This window comes from Lycium barbarum, chromosome 9 (assembly GCF_019175385.1).
Source record: "Lycium barbarum isolate Lr01 chromosome 9, ASM1917538v2, whole genome shotgun sequence".
In the NCBI taxonomy this organism is placed as follows: Eukaryota; Viridiplantae; Streptophyta; class Magnoliopsida; order Solanales; family Solanaceae; genus Lycium; species Lycium barbarum.
The window spans coordinates 68,138,712-68,154,313 of NC_083345.1; the positions used below are offsets into that span (position 1 = coordinate 68,138,712).

Below are 15,602 nucleotides of genomic sequence, written 5' to 3' on the forward strand. Positions count from 1 at the left end.
CCCGAATTTTATTGGTTTGGTTGTGTATAAATTTAAAAAAACCCGACGCAATTGGTTTGGTTTGGTGTTTAAAAAATTCGAATCAACCCGGTCCATGTACCCCTAGCTGACAAAATTTCGTGTACATATAGAGGAAGAAAAAACTCCTGCTATATTTGGTAAACAAAAATCTCCTACTACGTTTCGTCAATATAGGTCTAATTTCGTATATATAAGTAATTCTCCCTTACATTACAAAGATAGAGAAAAATGAAATCGAAAACTCCCAAACAAAGCAAAAAATAAAAAGTCGTTGCATGCTTATTAGGAATAGAAGTTAGCTGAAAGGTTCTTTTGTAGCCAGATTTAAGAATATGATTTTACATGATCTCATCCACATTATGAGTTTTCCTAAGTTCTACCATATTTCAAAAACTTTATCTACTCAAATTCAAGCAAGTTGTCAAAATCATCCGTGTTCTTAATTCAAACTTTCTTACCTTTTTTCTTTTTTTAGATATGTCTTTTTTTTTTTTTTTTTTTTAATTTAAGTTCAAATTCAAGTGTTTTAATCTCAATTCAAGTATTTTTATCTTTCATATCAAATTCCAAAATTTATATCTCAATTCAAATATCTTACAATAGTACTTATTAATAATGTCTTAACTTTGCCAAGTATTACGTCCAGAATATAGATGACATGGAGCAAATTCAAGTTCAATTCTCTTTTAATTGAATTTGTATTTAGTAAAATAAAAAATAAGAAAAGAGTAAAAATAATTTATTCTTCGAAATTTGGATTTTCCGGCAATAGTGACTTTTGTGTTGGTTGTTTTATGATTTTCTGTAAGAAAATATAGTAATGTCACTTTTGTAAAATGAAGTCATAGGTAATTTATTCGCTATATAGGTGATACTCATCCATCGTTGCAGCTCCAAAGATGAAAACATATATATTCACCCTCTTAAAACTATTATTGAAGATTGTAAATATTTGTTGAAAGCCGAAAATGTTACTATTGAACATACTCAAAGGAAGATAAATCAATGTATTAATTTTCTGCGAATGAAGGTCACATGAGATGAAGATTTCTAATGTAAGAAGATGCACTCAACAAAATTTATCTTTTTTTCCCAATAGATTTTAGCCACGTGACGTTTGAAAGATTTTACGCTCATTAGGGCTCGTTGGACATACAAAGTTTTTGCCTTTCTTAAAAGATTTGTTTGGTTTATACATTGTATTTTGTTGTCATATTTTTACTCCAACTTGAAATTGAGCTTTTGAAATTTAAAAAAATTGATTTTAATCACTTTTCAAGTAAAAAACAAATTTTCACACCCACGAAATTTCAATATTTTTTCAAGTGAAATACTTGTTCAAACAGAATTTCATTTTGCAACTTAAATTTTATTTTCCAAATATGTCTTTCAAATTAAGTTCAAAATATTACTTTCTTTTCGAATATCGCCAGATTCATGTAAGTAGTCTTTTTGTTTTCTTTTTTCTTTTTCTCTCAGCGGCAGCACAGTGAAGACCAAGAAAATGGCCAACAGAAACAAATTATCTCCTTTTCTTCTTATCTGGATCCTCGTTCTATTTGGAACCCTAATTTTCATTCTGGTATTTCTCACTTCTGGCTTGTTCTGTTCTACTAACATTCCTTTTGCTGTGAAATCCTTTTATTATGTCTATTCTATTCTGCAGAACCGATTAGGTGATACAGGGGTCTCATCGGAGCGTAAAGACATTAATGTCGACCAGAATCATGAGGTACAATTTTGGGTTTACAGATTAGTAATTGTTTCATTTTTTATTCACAGACATTTCGTGATTATTATTGTTGTAGCAAAAACATCAGAAGATTTGGAGAGCGTGACACATAAAGTATACTTTGATGTCGAAATTAATGGAAAACCTACTGGTAATTTTCCTTATTCATAGCCATATATAGAAGGGCAGCCTTGGCATAACTGGTAAAGTTGCTGTCACGTGACCGGTCACGGGTTCAAGCCGTGGAAATAGCCTCTTGCAGAAATGCAAGGTAAGGCTTCGTACGATAAACCCTTATGGTCCGGCCCTTCCCCGCGCATAGCGGGAACTTAGTGCACTGGGCTGCCCTTTATAGCCATATATAGAAGAGAAATTAAAAAAAATGCCTTTTAGTTTGATCAAGTTTTACTGTTTGCTGAGAGTATTGTAGATTGATTTGATTTGTTTTGTTCTTCAGAAGAAAAATAAAGTTTGGTGTAGGTCAGAATGAGTAAATGGTAGATTATTCTTTCTGTTTATTTTGCTATGGTGATGAATTTTGCATTGTTCCTACAAGCAATTTCATGGATCGATTTGATAAGTGAATAGTGGAACCCTAGCTATGTCCTCGGCGTGTACTCTTCTAATTATACTAATGGCTTTTACTCTGGGCTTCTCTCCTTTTAAATCGCTAGCTAGAAACAAAGAAAAGAAGGAAGGAAAAGGAAAGCACAAGAAATGAGCGAGGGAGCTTTTATATTTAAATAGTTAGGGCCAAAGTTTTAAGATTTTTTATTAGAACGGAGTAAGAAATACATCACAATTTCACTGACCACTTACATGATGTTGGAAGATGGAATCTCCGGCGTCACTGAGCTGGAAATGTTGAAGTAGTATAACAACAACAAACAACAACATACCCAGTGTTGAAGTAGTATCCTCTTCAAGATTAGAGTTCAGTTAGCATTCATGTCCATGTCTAGCATTAAGGGGTATTTGGTTGGTTGTATTAATAGTGGCACTCCTGCACAAAATTAGACAACAGAAGTCAAATAAGAAAAGAACATCGGCGCACAAATAATGAAGTGTTGGGTGGGCAACGTAAATATTCTCCGCTTGACTAATACAAAGTTTGGTTGGCGGATTAAACTTAATACATGTATAATGTGTGAGAGAATCTATGTATTATTTTAAGCGAGATATAACGTGGAATAACAATACATGTATTAGCAATATATAAAGTAACTAAATACAAAAATACTCTTAAAGAAGGTAACGTGCATACCATTCCATATATTATTAATCGTTGCATAACAATTTCTATAATATTATTTAAGGATAATTTCAGAGAGAGGTTTCGCCTAGTAACACTAACCTCCCTTATGGTTTACAATATTACGGTTACTTTGCTTATCTTGTAATAAATTCTTTTAGCCTATTTATTTAAAAAATCAAAATGACGGAGGTAAGTAATATCATGAACTATAAGGGAGATTAGTGTTACGAAGCGAAACCTCAAGTGAGGTCTCTGGAATTATCCCTATTATTTACTGTATGACCAATTCATGCAATATAATTCCTACATAGCTACATGAATCAGAAAATTATACATTGTTTTTAAGATTATAGATATGAACAGTTTCTCCTTGCTCCTATCCAAAATAATGTCTCATTCAAGTAGAATGTTGTCTAGTAGTCATATTACTCGCTTTTAATTTATGTTGCCTTTCAAATTTTATTTCACGACTAAAGCACAGAGGTAATAATAAAATTAATGTTTACAATGTGTTGAACAAACTCAATTAGATGTTGACTTTAGAGAAAAATTATTAGCGTGCATGGTGAATCATGAATCGGGTAACTTTATTGAATCATGGTGACGCATTGGGTCAATCAGGACTTTCGGTCAAATTAGCTTCCTTTTTCTGATGAAGGAAATTAGCTTGCAACTTTATGGGGTGAAATGGTGCAAGAGCACTGATAGCTGATTTTCCGACTCCCATTTAACCAATGGCCTAAGTTTATAAATTTTGTAAAATTTAGCCATACACTAGTGAAGTTGCAAAAATCTGCATCCGAAGTAACAAATTTTGTCTGAAGTTTGGCAAATCGCTTGTGTAAGCAAATTTTTGACATTCGCGTTAGAAGTTTGGCTTGCTAAGACCAAACTTCGAACATACACATATGAAGTTTGGCTTGCCAAAGCCAAACTTCAGATATTTATGTCTTAACTTTTGACCCAAAGTTATACACGTCCATTTACTAATGAACTGGTCATGAATTGTCATACAAAGTCATTATCTAGTAATAATAGATTATAGGATGAGGTTATCTAGTAGCCTTAACAAATAAAAGGACAAAAACTAATTGAAGGGCATAAATCAAACAAGTACCAAGTGTAGCTCGGTTAATTTAACAACCATCAGATGTGAATACAAGATAATCAAGATAAAGGTTTCATATCAATCATGTACAACTTTCATGTATTGGCATTTTTTTCAATGTAATAAAAAGGACGCTTGCATACAAAAGGCATAATTAAAGAATATTACTCTTGCGTTTAAAAAAATTTCATTATGTAGGAGGTATCAACAAACTGATGATAGCTACTGTCCAAGCTTGTCATGCTGTGAATTAAGTTGGTCATGAATGTAAGAAAATTTCTCCTTGTCCAAAGTTTGGACAATTTTACCATTATTAAAAAAAGAGAAAAGTTCTGCTGAAGCTTTTGTACCTGCAAATTGAAGAGGAAGGAGAAGGAGAAGGAGATGGAGAAGGAGGAAAAGAAAACAGCAAAGGGAGGCCAGATAAACCCGTCTTAAGTTTGTCAACACTGGATATCAGTTAAATGATTTGAAAAACTGGATATAGGTTAAATAGCAGGGTAGAAACTGGTGCAATTCCAAATGCACAGATAGCCAATTTTGGGACCCATATTTAAGGCATAGTCATATTGTATACATTTTTGTAAGTTTAGCCACTTCAGAATCAACTTCCTACATACGGGACTGAAATTGCAATAACCTGCGTCCGAAGTTACAAATTTTGCTGAAGTTCGACATATTGCTTATGCAAGCAAAATTCAGCATACGTGACTTACTTCAAATGTTAGCCTGAACTACAGACATTTTCGTCTGAAGTCCCCACAGTTCTCCTTCTGCTACTCCAATGTCTGAAGTTCCCACAATACTCCTTCTGCTACTCCTACAGTTATGTCAAACGCATAGTCGCTTGAGGTTCTGATACATGTGATGAATAAATATCTACTTTTCTTTGGTTAAATTGGTTTGTAACGTTATAAAAAATTTAAATACCTGATTTGTTAAATGGCATTGATTTAATAAGAACCAATAGCATTATATATTGAGAATTTGTTTGTACCTTGCATTTTGTTTTGTTAGGTTAGGTTATGTTTTAGTTATGGTGGATGTAACTGTGAACATATTTTTGTTAATGAGACAAGTGTTAGTTTCTATATATAGTGATACTACATTGTACTAAACCATTATTATCAGCTCCTACTTTCTATAGCATCAATGGAATTTTACTAGTCACTAGTCGTTGCTCAATTAAGGGTTGGTTACGAAGAACAAGGAGGAGAAAGGAGGAGGAGAAGATGGAGAAGAAGAAGATGACACTACAGAGGAGGAGAAGATGGAGAAGAAGAAGATGACACTACAGAGGAGGAGCTAACAACCTTTAGTCTGAAGTTTGTCAACACTGGCTATCAGTTAATTTTGAAAAAAATGGTTATAACTTAAATAGTGGGTAAAAACTGGTTACGGGGGTGAAATTAACATGGTGGAAGTTGTCACTAATTGCTTGAATAAGATCCCACGTGCCTAATGCTTTAAATTGACCAACTGACGACAACATTGCCCCATTAAACTTATTGTCTTAACTCTTGGATATCATAAAATTCTAATTGATATCATAAAACTCTAATTGTTGTTCACAATACATACAATTACAGATAAATCTAATGTAGTTAAAGCAGGTTTTTGTAATGATTGGCCGATCTATTTCAGTTGTTACATAGGTGGAAGAGTTTCTTATAATTTGTTTTGGTTTTCCTCTGAACTAATCTTTTACATATTGGTTTCTTTCCTTTCAGGTCGTATTGTCATGGGCCTCTTTGGCAAAATTGTCCCGAAGACAGCAGGTAGTCCAGCTTGTGCAGAATTATGTTGTCTCTTTTTTGGCATTGTACATTATCTTGTAAACTGCATTGATGAACTTGCTGTATATTTATTTTTTTCTGCAGAAAACTTCAGAGCTCTTTGCACGGGTAGCCAAGTAACTTTTGTTCCCTCTTCATACTCATGCATTTAACTACTATTTCTCATGCAAATTTACAAAAAATGTATCATAAATGAGTTCCATTTTTCTGAGAGATTCAGATCCACAACAATACTCTTTCTCTGAACATCAAGTTAATAATTAAGGATACCATTCTGGAGATTCTTACAAATTTGTGCTCTCGGATAACATGACTAATTTCATTACTTTAGGAGGGAACCCAGCAGTGAAATAAAAGCAATAACCAAGCTAGTTATATTGTATTGACAGAAACAGAGAATACTTATATTACATTTGAGGAAGAAAGAGAGATATTCTATGCTGAAAAGGATTAAACTCATGTCCGTGCTGTAAGGTATGTTGGAGCCAAAAGCAGCTACTCCTAATTGCCACAGGTCATTGCTGATGCAAGGACTAAAATGCTCTTTCTTCTTTTAGTAGTTTATTTCAAGACACAACTACATTTGCATGAGGGAATTTTTGTTATCTATTTGTTTCTATGATGTCCCTTCTTTTCTAGGGTGTTTGGCCAAGCTTCTGGGAAGCCAAAAGTATTAATTAAGGTGTTTGACTAAGCTTTTAGGGAAAAAATAAGTGCTTTTGAATAGTAGCAAAAACTGTTTCTGAGAAGCTGGAAAAAGTAGTTTTTCCGGCGATGCACTTTTGGAACCTTGGTCAAGCATAAATCGGTGCTTTGATATTGGTAATAGCGTTTTTTAAAATTGAATAGCCAAGCACAAACTTCTACTTTTTTCGAGAAACTCTCCTACAAAAATACTTTTCAAAATAAGTAGATTTTGGAAGCTTGAGCAAACAATCTATTCACTTCTCCTTAATCTCTTCTAGACATGGAGGAAGAAAAGGAAAACCATCAGCTGAGGGGGAATCATTTCAGATTTCAGATACTGCTTGCTAGTTATTTAGGGGGTCTTTTGGCTAGAATGACGTCAGACAAGGAGGGTTGTAAAGTATAGATATCAAGCACTTGCCTCAGATGGAAAATAAATGCATAAAGCTCACCACATTTCTACTGCATTAGCATCCATTATGCACACTAATGTTAAAGTTACCAATCTGGCAAACATATATCACTCAACTTGTAGGGGAAAAAGGAACTGAGAAAGCTGGCAAGCCTCTCCATTACAAAGGTAGCACTTTCCACAGGATCATACCTAGCTTCATGATCCAAGGAGGCGACTTCACTCGTGGTGATGGGCGAGGTGGAGAGTCAATATACGGTGAAAGCTTTCCAGATGAAAACTTTGACCTAAAACACACTGAACCTGGTGTGTTTTGACTGTTCAATAGTAGTTGGTTGTTGCCTTCTTTTGTATCTTGTGTTTATTTGATGGTGCTAGATGCGCTTTCCGTACGGGGAAGTGTTTTTGGACAGAATGGTTTTTCATCCACTGATAAGACTTTTGTTTTGGGAAAAGGTATTCTGTCAATGGCAAATTCTGGACCAGACTCCAATGGATCTCAATTCTTTATCACAACTGTAACCACTAGCTGGTATTCAACTAAATCCTTGTTTTCATGTATCTATCTTCTACTCGACTTTTAATTTGCTCGGCCTTAAATTGTTTATTGTTCGTGGTTAAGCATATACTGAATTTTGGGCCACCTCTCAAACTGTTTACTTCCGTTCCATGGTTAGGTTGGACGGGCATCATGTTGTCTTTGGGAAGGTGCTGTCTGGGATGGATGTTGTCCACAAAGTTGAAGCTGAAGGGAGAGGAAGTGGAACCCCGAAAACTGTAGTTAAAATATCAAATAGCGGTGAACTACCTCAGTGATTCAATTTTCCATGTATCAGAATACCTTAAATGCTTGGTTAGTGCTTACCTCGAGCAAAAGCCAGTTTCGTACACCATCAAGAAATCGGTTATGGGACTATGGAAGCTTGTGTTAAAACAGCCCTTTGAAACAGGATTGCGCCTGCTGCTTAGAATAGACTAGGCTCATTTTATGAAAATTGTTGTAAAACCTTGCTTTTATATTTATTTCATAAATGATTTTGACTGAATTATCTGTAACATATACCATAGAAAGATATGTTATTGAAATTTCCATTTCGCCAGGGAATCACTTTGTTACAAACGAAACTTTTGCAATGGTATCATGATTCTGCCAAACAAGGCATTACTCATTCAGTGTGGTCGAAGTTGCCACACCAATTTTACATATTCAAGCAGCGTAGACTAGCAACTCCGATGGATCACATTCTTGAAGACTGTACAAGCAGTACCAGATGATTTTTATTTGAGGAAAGTAATAAATAAATGCTTTTGAAATGCACAAACTCTATGTTTTGACTAGGTTCACGTCCTTTGATTGTGAATGCCATTCTATTTCTAGATTACAGAGCAACAACATCAGGTAGTAAAACAATTCGCAGTAGGGAAGATATTGAGGGCATAATTCGTGATATTTCAACCAAAAGTGTTGAGTACAATAAGCGCACTAGAAAGAAACTGAAACTATTATGATAAATAGAAAAACTAAGAGAAGCATCAGTGGTTGTTGGTCTCGTCTCCGATGGCATCGTTTTCCTGATGAAAGATGGTTGAGAAATTGGTGGAAAGATCAGAATAGAGAGAAACGACCTTAGAGATATTGCCATTAAGCTCCTGAATCAGGCCCACGTTCTGCACCATATTATCGTTGGTTCTAGACTGATGATTCTCGTTGACTTGCTGAATCAACAATCTGTTCCGATCCAACACCGACTGCACCTGCCTGAATCTGTTGGAGAAATTGTTCCACATCTCCGAGTTTCCTTCCGACACACTCTCTTCAGTTGTTGCATTTTGTTGACCATGGCGCTTTAAGTTTGAGGTGTTGTCTTCCATGCTGGATGAAGAATCAAATGTCCAGCGGTTTTACTCAAACCCTATGCTCTGTTTTCTGGGCTAGTGTAGATAGATAGATACATATCTTGTGCAAGATCAGATATTTTCCTTGTGCTTGTGGCACCTCACACAGATGATGACTAACCAACCGTGATGCGGCTCACGCGACCATCGTTATCAGAAAGAAGGTGAAGGATTGCCGGCCACGCGCTGAGGAAGAGAGTTGAGACGAAAATATCTTATCATGGAGGGTTATTGGACGGCATTAAAATAATGAAAAAGTGCAAAAAGTCTACAATAAAAGGTTTGCTTGGAAATCAAATCAAATAGAAATATCTACTCCCAAGTATGAGCCCGTTTGAATTGACTTATAAGTTAGCTTATAAGCTATTTTCAGTTTTTTTGAATGTTTGACTGACCAGTTTATAAGTCATTTTGTGATAAAATAAGCCTAAAAAAATAATTTGACCGGTTTGACTTAATTTATCTAAAGCAGCTTATAAGTAAAAAAAATAAATAAGTTGGACAACTTTTTTTAAGTCCATCCAAATACGCTCTATGTCAATTTTAATTTAAAAGGTGTATTTTTGTTAAAAATAAAGATTGTGAAGCTAAAATTTAACAAGAATATTGTTCTTGTTATAAAATAAAACTATGAAGTAAATACACAGAAGAAATATGTAGAGAGATATTAGATTATCTTACTTCTGCTCTTTCAACGTTGCATCTGTGCATCCTATTTATAGAAGCAACATACAAAGGAGATATTTTGGGATATTTGGGATATTTAGGATATTTTGGGATATTTCCAAATTAATGGATATCCACTAGTTGGATATTTATAACACTCCCCCTTGGATGTCCATTAATAGATAATGTACCTCGTTAAAACCTTATTAAAAAAAAAACCCTGTGGGAAAAAGTCCTAATGAAGGAAAAAGAGTGCACATATCTAGAAATACGTTTTGAGAGCTGCCTCATTAAAAACCTTACCAAGAAAACCCAATGGGACAAAACTTGGTTAAGGAAAAAAGAGTACAACGCGTATTTCACTCCCCCTGACGAAGACCAAGATTCAGATGTCGGAGTCTTCGCATTCCAATCTTGAATATCATCTTCTCAAGAGTTGAAGTTGGCAAAGATTTAGTGAACAAATCTGCAGGATTGTCACTTGAACGGATTTGTTGCACATCAATATCACCATTCTTCTGGAGATCATGTGTGAAAAATAACTTTGGTGAAATGTGCTTTGTTCTATCTCCTTTTATGAAACCTCCTTTTAATTGAGCTATGCATGCAACATTATCTTCATATACTGTGGGTATTTTTGTATCACACTTCAAGCCACATCTTTCTCTGATGAAATGTATCACTGATCTCAACCACACCCATTCTCTACTTGCTTCATGAATAGCGATTATCTCAGCATGATTTGAAGAAGAAGAAGTAGCAACAATGGACTGCTTGGTTGATCGCCATGATATAGCAGTACCTCCGCATGTAAACAGATAACCCGTTTGAGATCGAGCTTTATGTGGATCAGATAAATAACCTGCATCTGCATAACCAACAAGATCTGTACTACCTTTGTTAGTATAAAACAGACCCATATCGCTAGTTCCCTTTAGATATCGCAGTATATGCTTAATCCCGTTCCAATGCCTCCGTGTAGGAGAAGAGCTATATCTTGCTAGCAAATTAACAGAAAATGCTATGTCAGGTCTTGTAGCATTAACAAGATACATAAGTGCACCTATTGCACTAAGATATGGTACTTCAGGACCAAGTAGTTCTTCGTTTTCTTCCTGAGGTCGGAACAGATCTTTGCTCACTTCAAGTGAGCGAACAACCATAGGAGTACTTAAAGGATGCGAATTGTCCATGTAAAACCGATTTAAAACTTTCTCAGTATAGGCAGATTGATGGATAAAGATCCCTTTTGCGAAATGTTCAATTTGCAGACCAAGACAGAGTTTTGTCTTTCCGAGATCTTTCATCTCAAATTCTTTCTTCAAATATTCAATCGCCTTTTGGAGCTCTTCTGGAGTTCCAATGAGGTTTATGTCATCAACATAAACAGCAAGTATTATGAACCCTGATTTTGTTTTCTTAATAAAAACACATGGACAAATGGCATCATTTATATATCCTTCATTTATCAAGTACTCACTTAGGCGATTATACCACATACGCCCTGATTGTTTTAAACCATATAATGATCTTTGTAATCTGATTGAATACATTTCCCGAGACTTTAAACCACATGCTTCAGGCATTTTATATCCTTCAGGAATTTTCATATAAATTTCATTATCAAGTGAACCATAAAGATAAGCTGTAACCACATCCATAAGATGTATTTCAAGGGTTTCATAGACAGCTAAACCCATGAGGTATCGAAATGTTATAGCATCCATAACTGGTGAATATGTTTCTTCATAGTCGACGCCGGGTCTTTGAGAGAATCCTTGTGCAACAAGGCGTGCTTTGTATCGCACAATTTCATTTCTCTCATTTATTTTCCGTACAAAGACCCATTTGTGACCAACTGGTTTTACACCATTAGGCGTTTGGACTACAGGTCCAAAAACCTCACGTTTAGCAAGTGAATTCAATTCTGATTGAATTGCTTCTTGCCATTTTGGCCAATCATATCTTCGTCGACATTTTCCGACAGATTGAGGTTCCTGATCCTCACTGCCCTTTATAATATTTAGTGCAACATTATATGCAAAAACACTATTCACCACAATTTTCGAACGATATAGTTCTTCACTCACTGAAGTCTCGGGTTTGCTGATTTCTTTAGGAATATCAGAATTAATCAGATCTTGAATCTCTTCATGAGATCCTTTCATAGTGTCATTCTGATCATTGTTTGTATTTCTTTTTCTTGGATTTTTATCCTTGGAGCCCAATGGCCTACCACGCTTCAGGCGTGGATGAGATTCAAAGGCTATGACACTAGTAGATTGTCCCTTTGGAACTTCAATTCGAATAGGCACATTCTCTGCAGGGATATGCGACTTAGTTATTCTTTTCAAATCAGTAAATCCGTCTGGCATTTGATTTGCTATTTTCTGTAAGTGGATGATCTTCTGGATCTCCTGCTCACATATAGGGGTACGTGGATCAAAATGAGATAGTGATGGAACTCTCCACGCAATTTCTCTTTTGATTTCTTTTCTCTCTCCCCCTAATTGTGGAAAATTTGTTTCATCAAATCGACAATCTGCAAATCGGGCAGTGAATAAATCTCCCGTCAATGGCTCAAGATAGCGAATAATGGAGGGTGATTCAAACCCAATATATATTCCTAACCTTCTTTGGGGGCCCATCTTGGTGCGCTGTGGTGGTGCTACAGGCACATATACAGCACAATCAAAGATTCGGAGATGAGCAATATTTGGTTCATGACCAAATACTAATTATGACGGGGAGTATTTATTATAATGAGTCGGTCTAAGACGAACAAGAGATGCTGCATGTAAAATAGCATGACCCCAGACGGTTGTAGGCAACCGTGTTTTCATAAGTAATGGTCTTGCTATCAATTGCACACGCTTAATAAATGATTCAGCAAGACCATTTTGGGTATGAACATGTGCTACAGGATGTTCAACCTTTATCCCAACTGATAAACAATAATCATCAAAAGCTTGGGATGTAAATTATCCAGCATTATCAAGACGTATAGCCTTTATAGGATAATCTGGGAAGTGTGCCCTTAAGCGTATTATTTGTGCCAATAATTTCGCAAACGCCAGGTTGCGAGACGATATGAGGCACACATGAGACCATCTCGAAGACGCATTTATTAGAACCATAAAATATCTAAATGACCCACAAGATGGGTGAATAGGTCCACATATATCCCCATGTATACGATCTAGAAAAGCAGGGGATTCAATGTCAACTTTCATTGGTGATGGCCTGGTTATCAATTTGCCCTGATGACAAGCGACACATGAAAATTCACTACTTTCAAGAATCTTCAGGTTCTTAAGTGGATGCCCTTTTGAATTTTCAATAATTCGTCTCATCATTATTGATCCAGGATGACCCATTCGGTCATGCCAAAGCACAAAAGTTCCTGAATCGTTAAACTTCTGGTTTACGATTGAGTGTGCTTCCATTGTACTAATTTCTGCATAGTACAAGCCAAAATACAAAGTTGGTAATTTCTCCAAAACATATTTCTGGCCGGAGACATTCTTTGTAATGATAAGATATTCATCATTTGTTTCATTTAATGTCTCAACGTGATACCCATTACGGCGGATATCTTTGAAACTCAATAAGTTTCTTGGGGATCTAGAAGAGAATAGTGCATCTTCTATAACAAGTTTCGTCCCCTTAGGTAGAAATATAGTAGCTCTTCCGGAGCCTTCAATTAATTTCGAATTGCCAGAAATTGTATTAATATTTCCCCTTTTTCTTCGCAAGTGAGAAAAGTATTTCTCATCTTTGAATATAGTATGCGTTGTTCCACTATCAATCACACAAATATCTTCATGATTTGTCATTGATCCAAATAACATTTGAGGATTTTCCATATATTCTTCAAAACGAAAGAATAGGTAAAGTAAACATCGAAGTAGATATTTTGATTAGACAAAGTATTTCACACACTTTATTATATATATATGGAAACATAACCACATTAGATAATACAAACGACATGTATGAAATATCTAAGTTAATACAGATCCATCACCGATCAGATGATCTATTTTCCCTTCAGGGAGTTCAAAGAAATCTGCCACATCTAGATGCATGGGCTCAACATTATCTTCAGAAATAAAATTTGCTTCGGCATCCTTTTCTGCCTTTTTGAGGGAGGCTTGATATAGCTCAACAAGGTGCTTTGGCGTACGACAGGTACGTGACCAGTGCCCTCTTCCTCCACATCGGAAGTAATTATTTTCTGAATTTTTCTTTTGCACAACTTCATGCTTTTCATCCTTCCTTTTACACTGCTGGTGGTGAAGGGTATTATATGGTGCAAAAAAAGAATCATGATTAAAATTCCTTCCTCGACCACGACCATGACCACGACTGGGGCCACGACCTCTTCCACGCCTAGAATGGCGAAAATTTGCCTCATTCACTTCAGGGAATGGGGCAGTACCAGTGGGTCGGCTTTCATGATTTTTCATCAGTAATTCATTATGTTGTTCAGCCACTAGAAGATGTGAGATTAGATCGGAATATTTCTTGAACTTCATCTCTCGGTATTGCTGCTGCAGGAGCATACTCGAGGCAGGAAAAATGGAGAATGTTTTCTCCAGCATATCATCATCAGTAATATTTTCACCACATAATTTCAATTGAGAAATAATTTTAAACATTGCAGAATTATATGCCTTAACAGATTTAAAGTCTTGGAACCTTAAATGGAGCCAATCAAAACGTGCTTGTGGAAGTATGACCATCTTCAGGTGATCATATCTATCTTTCAGATCATTCCACAGCGTAAGAGGATCTTTAACCGTGAGATATTCCATTTTCAAATTCTCATCAAGATGACGGCGGAGGAATATCATTGCCTTAGCACGGTTTTGGTTTGATGCCTCATTTTTATCTTTGATGGTGTCTTCCAGACCCATCGCATTAAGGTGAATCTCGGCATCAAGAATCCAAGACATATATCTATTACCGGATATATCTAAGGCTACAAAATTCACATTTAGTAAGATTTGCCATTAGTAAAGGAAAACGAAGAAATCAATACCTTCGAGGTTTTGAAGTATTTGCTCGAGATAACAGAGTCTCGTGCTGATAACGTGTTATAAAATAAAACTATGAAGTAAATACACAGAAGAAATATGTAGAGAGAATATGTAGAGAGATATCAGATTATCTTACTTCTGCTCTTTCAACATTGCATCTGTGCATCCTATTTATAGGAGCAACATACAAAGGAGATATTTTGGGATATTTGGGATATTTAGGATATTTTGGAATATTTCCAAATTAATGGATATCCACTAGTTGGATATTTATAACAGTTCTGTTGTTTTTACACCCGTATTTTACGAAGATGATACCAAACTCAATTAGATAAATGATAATGGGTTGAAGCGGCTGAACCACATTGAAGCAAACGGGCTCTCATATGATACCCCTTGCTTAATTTTTTTTAAAAACTCATGTATAGTACCTGTACAACCAAAAATAATATTTAATGGATAATAAAAACAAGAATTAAATCAGACTTGAAACACACGCATGGTATAATATATTTTATAAAAGTTGAATATCTTTAATGAAATTTTTAACTTCGCCGCCAAATTAAAGTGCACAATAATCCCTTTAGAGGCCAATGTATTATAGTCAAACCTCTCTATGGCAGCATCGTTGAGTCCGAAACTTTTTGGCTGCTATAGCAAATGACTATTATACACCTATAACACCACTGTCATTTAAATAATATTTCACTGTTACAGGCAAAAAAATGCATAAAACCTAGTAATTCCTTATTTTTAATTGTCACATTTTAAGCTTAATCATACTTTGTATAACGAAGAAAAATCTTATAATGATGAAAACATATATTCATATAATATTTTTTGTCATAAATACTGTATTAAAGTATTAAAATAGTTGGTCAAATCTCTAGACCTATTATTAGTAATCTTAGAGATTCCATTTCTATAAAGATGATTAATCACTATATTAGCAAAAAAACATAACTGTTATAGAGGAGTAATTTTACA

The 15,602-nt window shown here is 35.2% G+C and overlaps 2 protein-coding genes across 4 annotated transcripts; one reads left to right on the forward strand and one right to left on the reverse strand.

Moving 5' to 3' along the window:
• Positions 1–1,362: 1,362 nt before the first annotated feature.
• Positions 1,363–8,116, forward strand: LOC132608901 (peptidyl-prolyl cis-trans isomerase CYP19-4-like). 3 transcript variants are annotated; one of them, XM_060322685.1, is made up of 8 exons: positions 1,433–1,603; positions 1,688–1,740; positions 1,828–1,904; positions 5,847–5,894; positions 5,997–6,020; positions 7,135–7,317; positions 7,468–7,543; positions 7,689–8,116. In XM_060322685.1, exons 1-8 carry the CDS (start codon positions 1,526–1,528, stop codon positions 7,825–7,827), a joined length of 678 nt encoding a protein of 225 aa, XP_060178668.1. In that variant the 5' UTR covers positions 1,433–1,525; the 3' UTR covers positions 7,828–8,116. The 3 variants fall into 3 exon arrangements, 1 of the variants encoding a protein (XP_060178668.1); XR_009570596.1 differs by lacking the exon at positions 1,828–1,904 and having other exon boundaries at positions 1,368–1,603; positions 1,688–1,753; positions 5,997–6,386; positions 7,135–7,543; positions 7,689–7,762; XR_009570597.1 differs by lacking the exons at positions 1,828–1,904; positions 7,135–7,317; positions 7,468–7,543; positions 7,689–8,116 and having other exon boundaries at positions 1,363–1,603; positions 1,688–1,753; positions 5,997–7,128.
• A 324-nt stretch (positions 8,117–8,440) lies between these two features.
• On the reverse strand, positions 8,441–9,162 carry LOC132608900 (protein EARLY FLOWERING 4-like). The gene has a single exon (XM_060322684.1). The coding sequence runs from the start codon at positions 8,881–8,883 to the stop codon at positions 8,545–8,547; it is 339 nt and encodes a 112-aa protein (XP_060178667.1). The 5' UTR covers positions 8,884–9,162; the 3' UTR covers positions 8,441–8,544.
• Between the last annotated feature and the right edge of the window lie 6,440 nt (positions 9,163–15,602).

Coding starts and splice junctions, on each gene's coding strand:
- LOC132608901 (XM_060322685.1), top strand. CDS start 1,526: ATGGCCAACAGAAACAAATTATCTCCTTTTCTTCTTATCTGGATCCTC. Junction 1,741..1,827: donor CGTAAAGACATTAATGTCGA/CCAGAATCATGA, acceptor TATTATTGTTGT/AGCAAAAACATCAGAAGATT. Junction 7,318..7,467: donor CCTAAAACACACTGAACCTG/GTGTGTTTTGAC, acceptor TTTTGGGAAAAG/GTATTCTGTCAATGGCAAAT.
- LOC132608900 (XM_060322684.1), bottom strand. CDS start 8,883: ATGGAAGACAACACCTCAAACTTAAAGCGCCATGGTCAACAAAATGCA.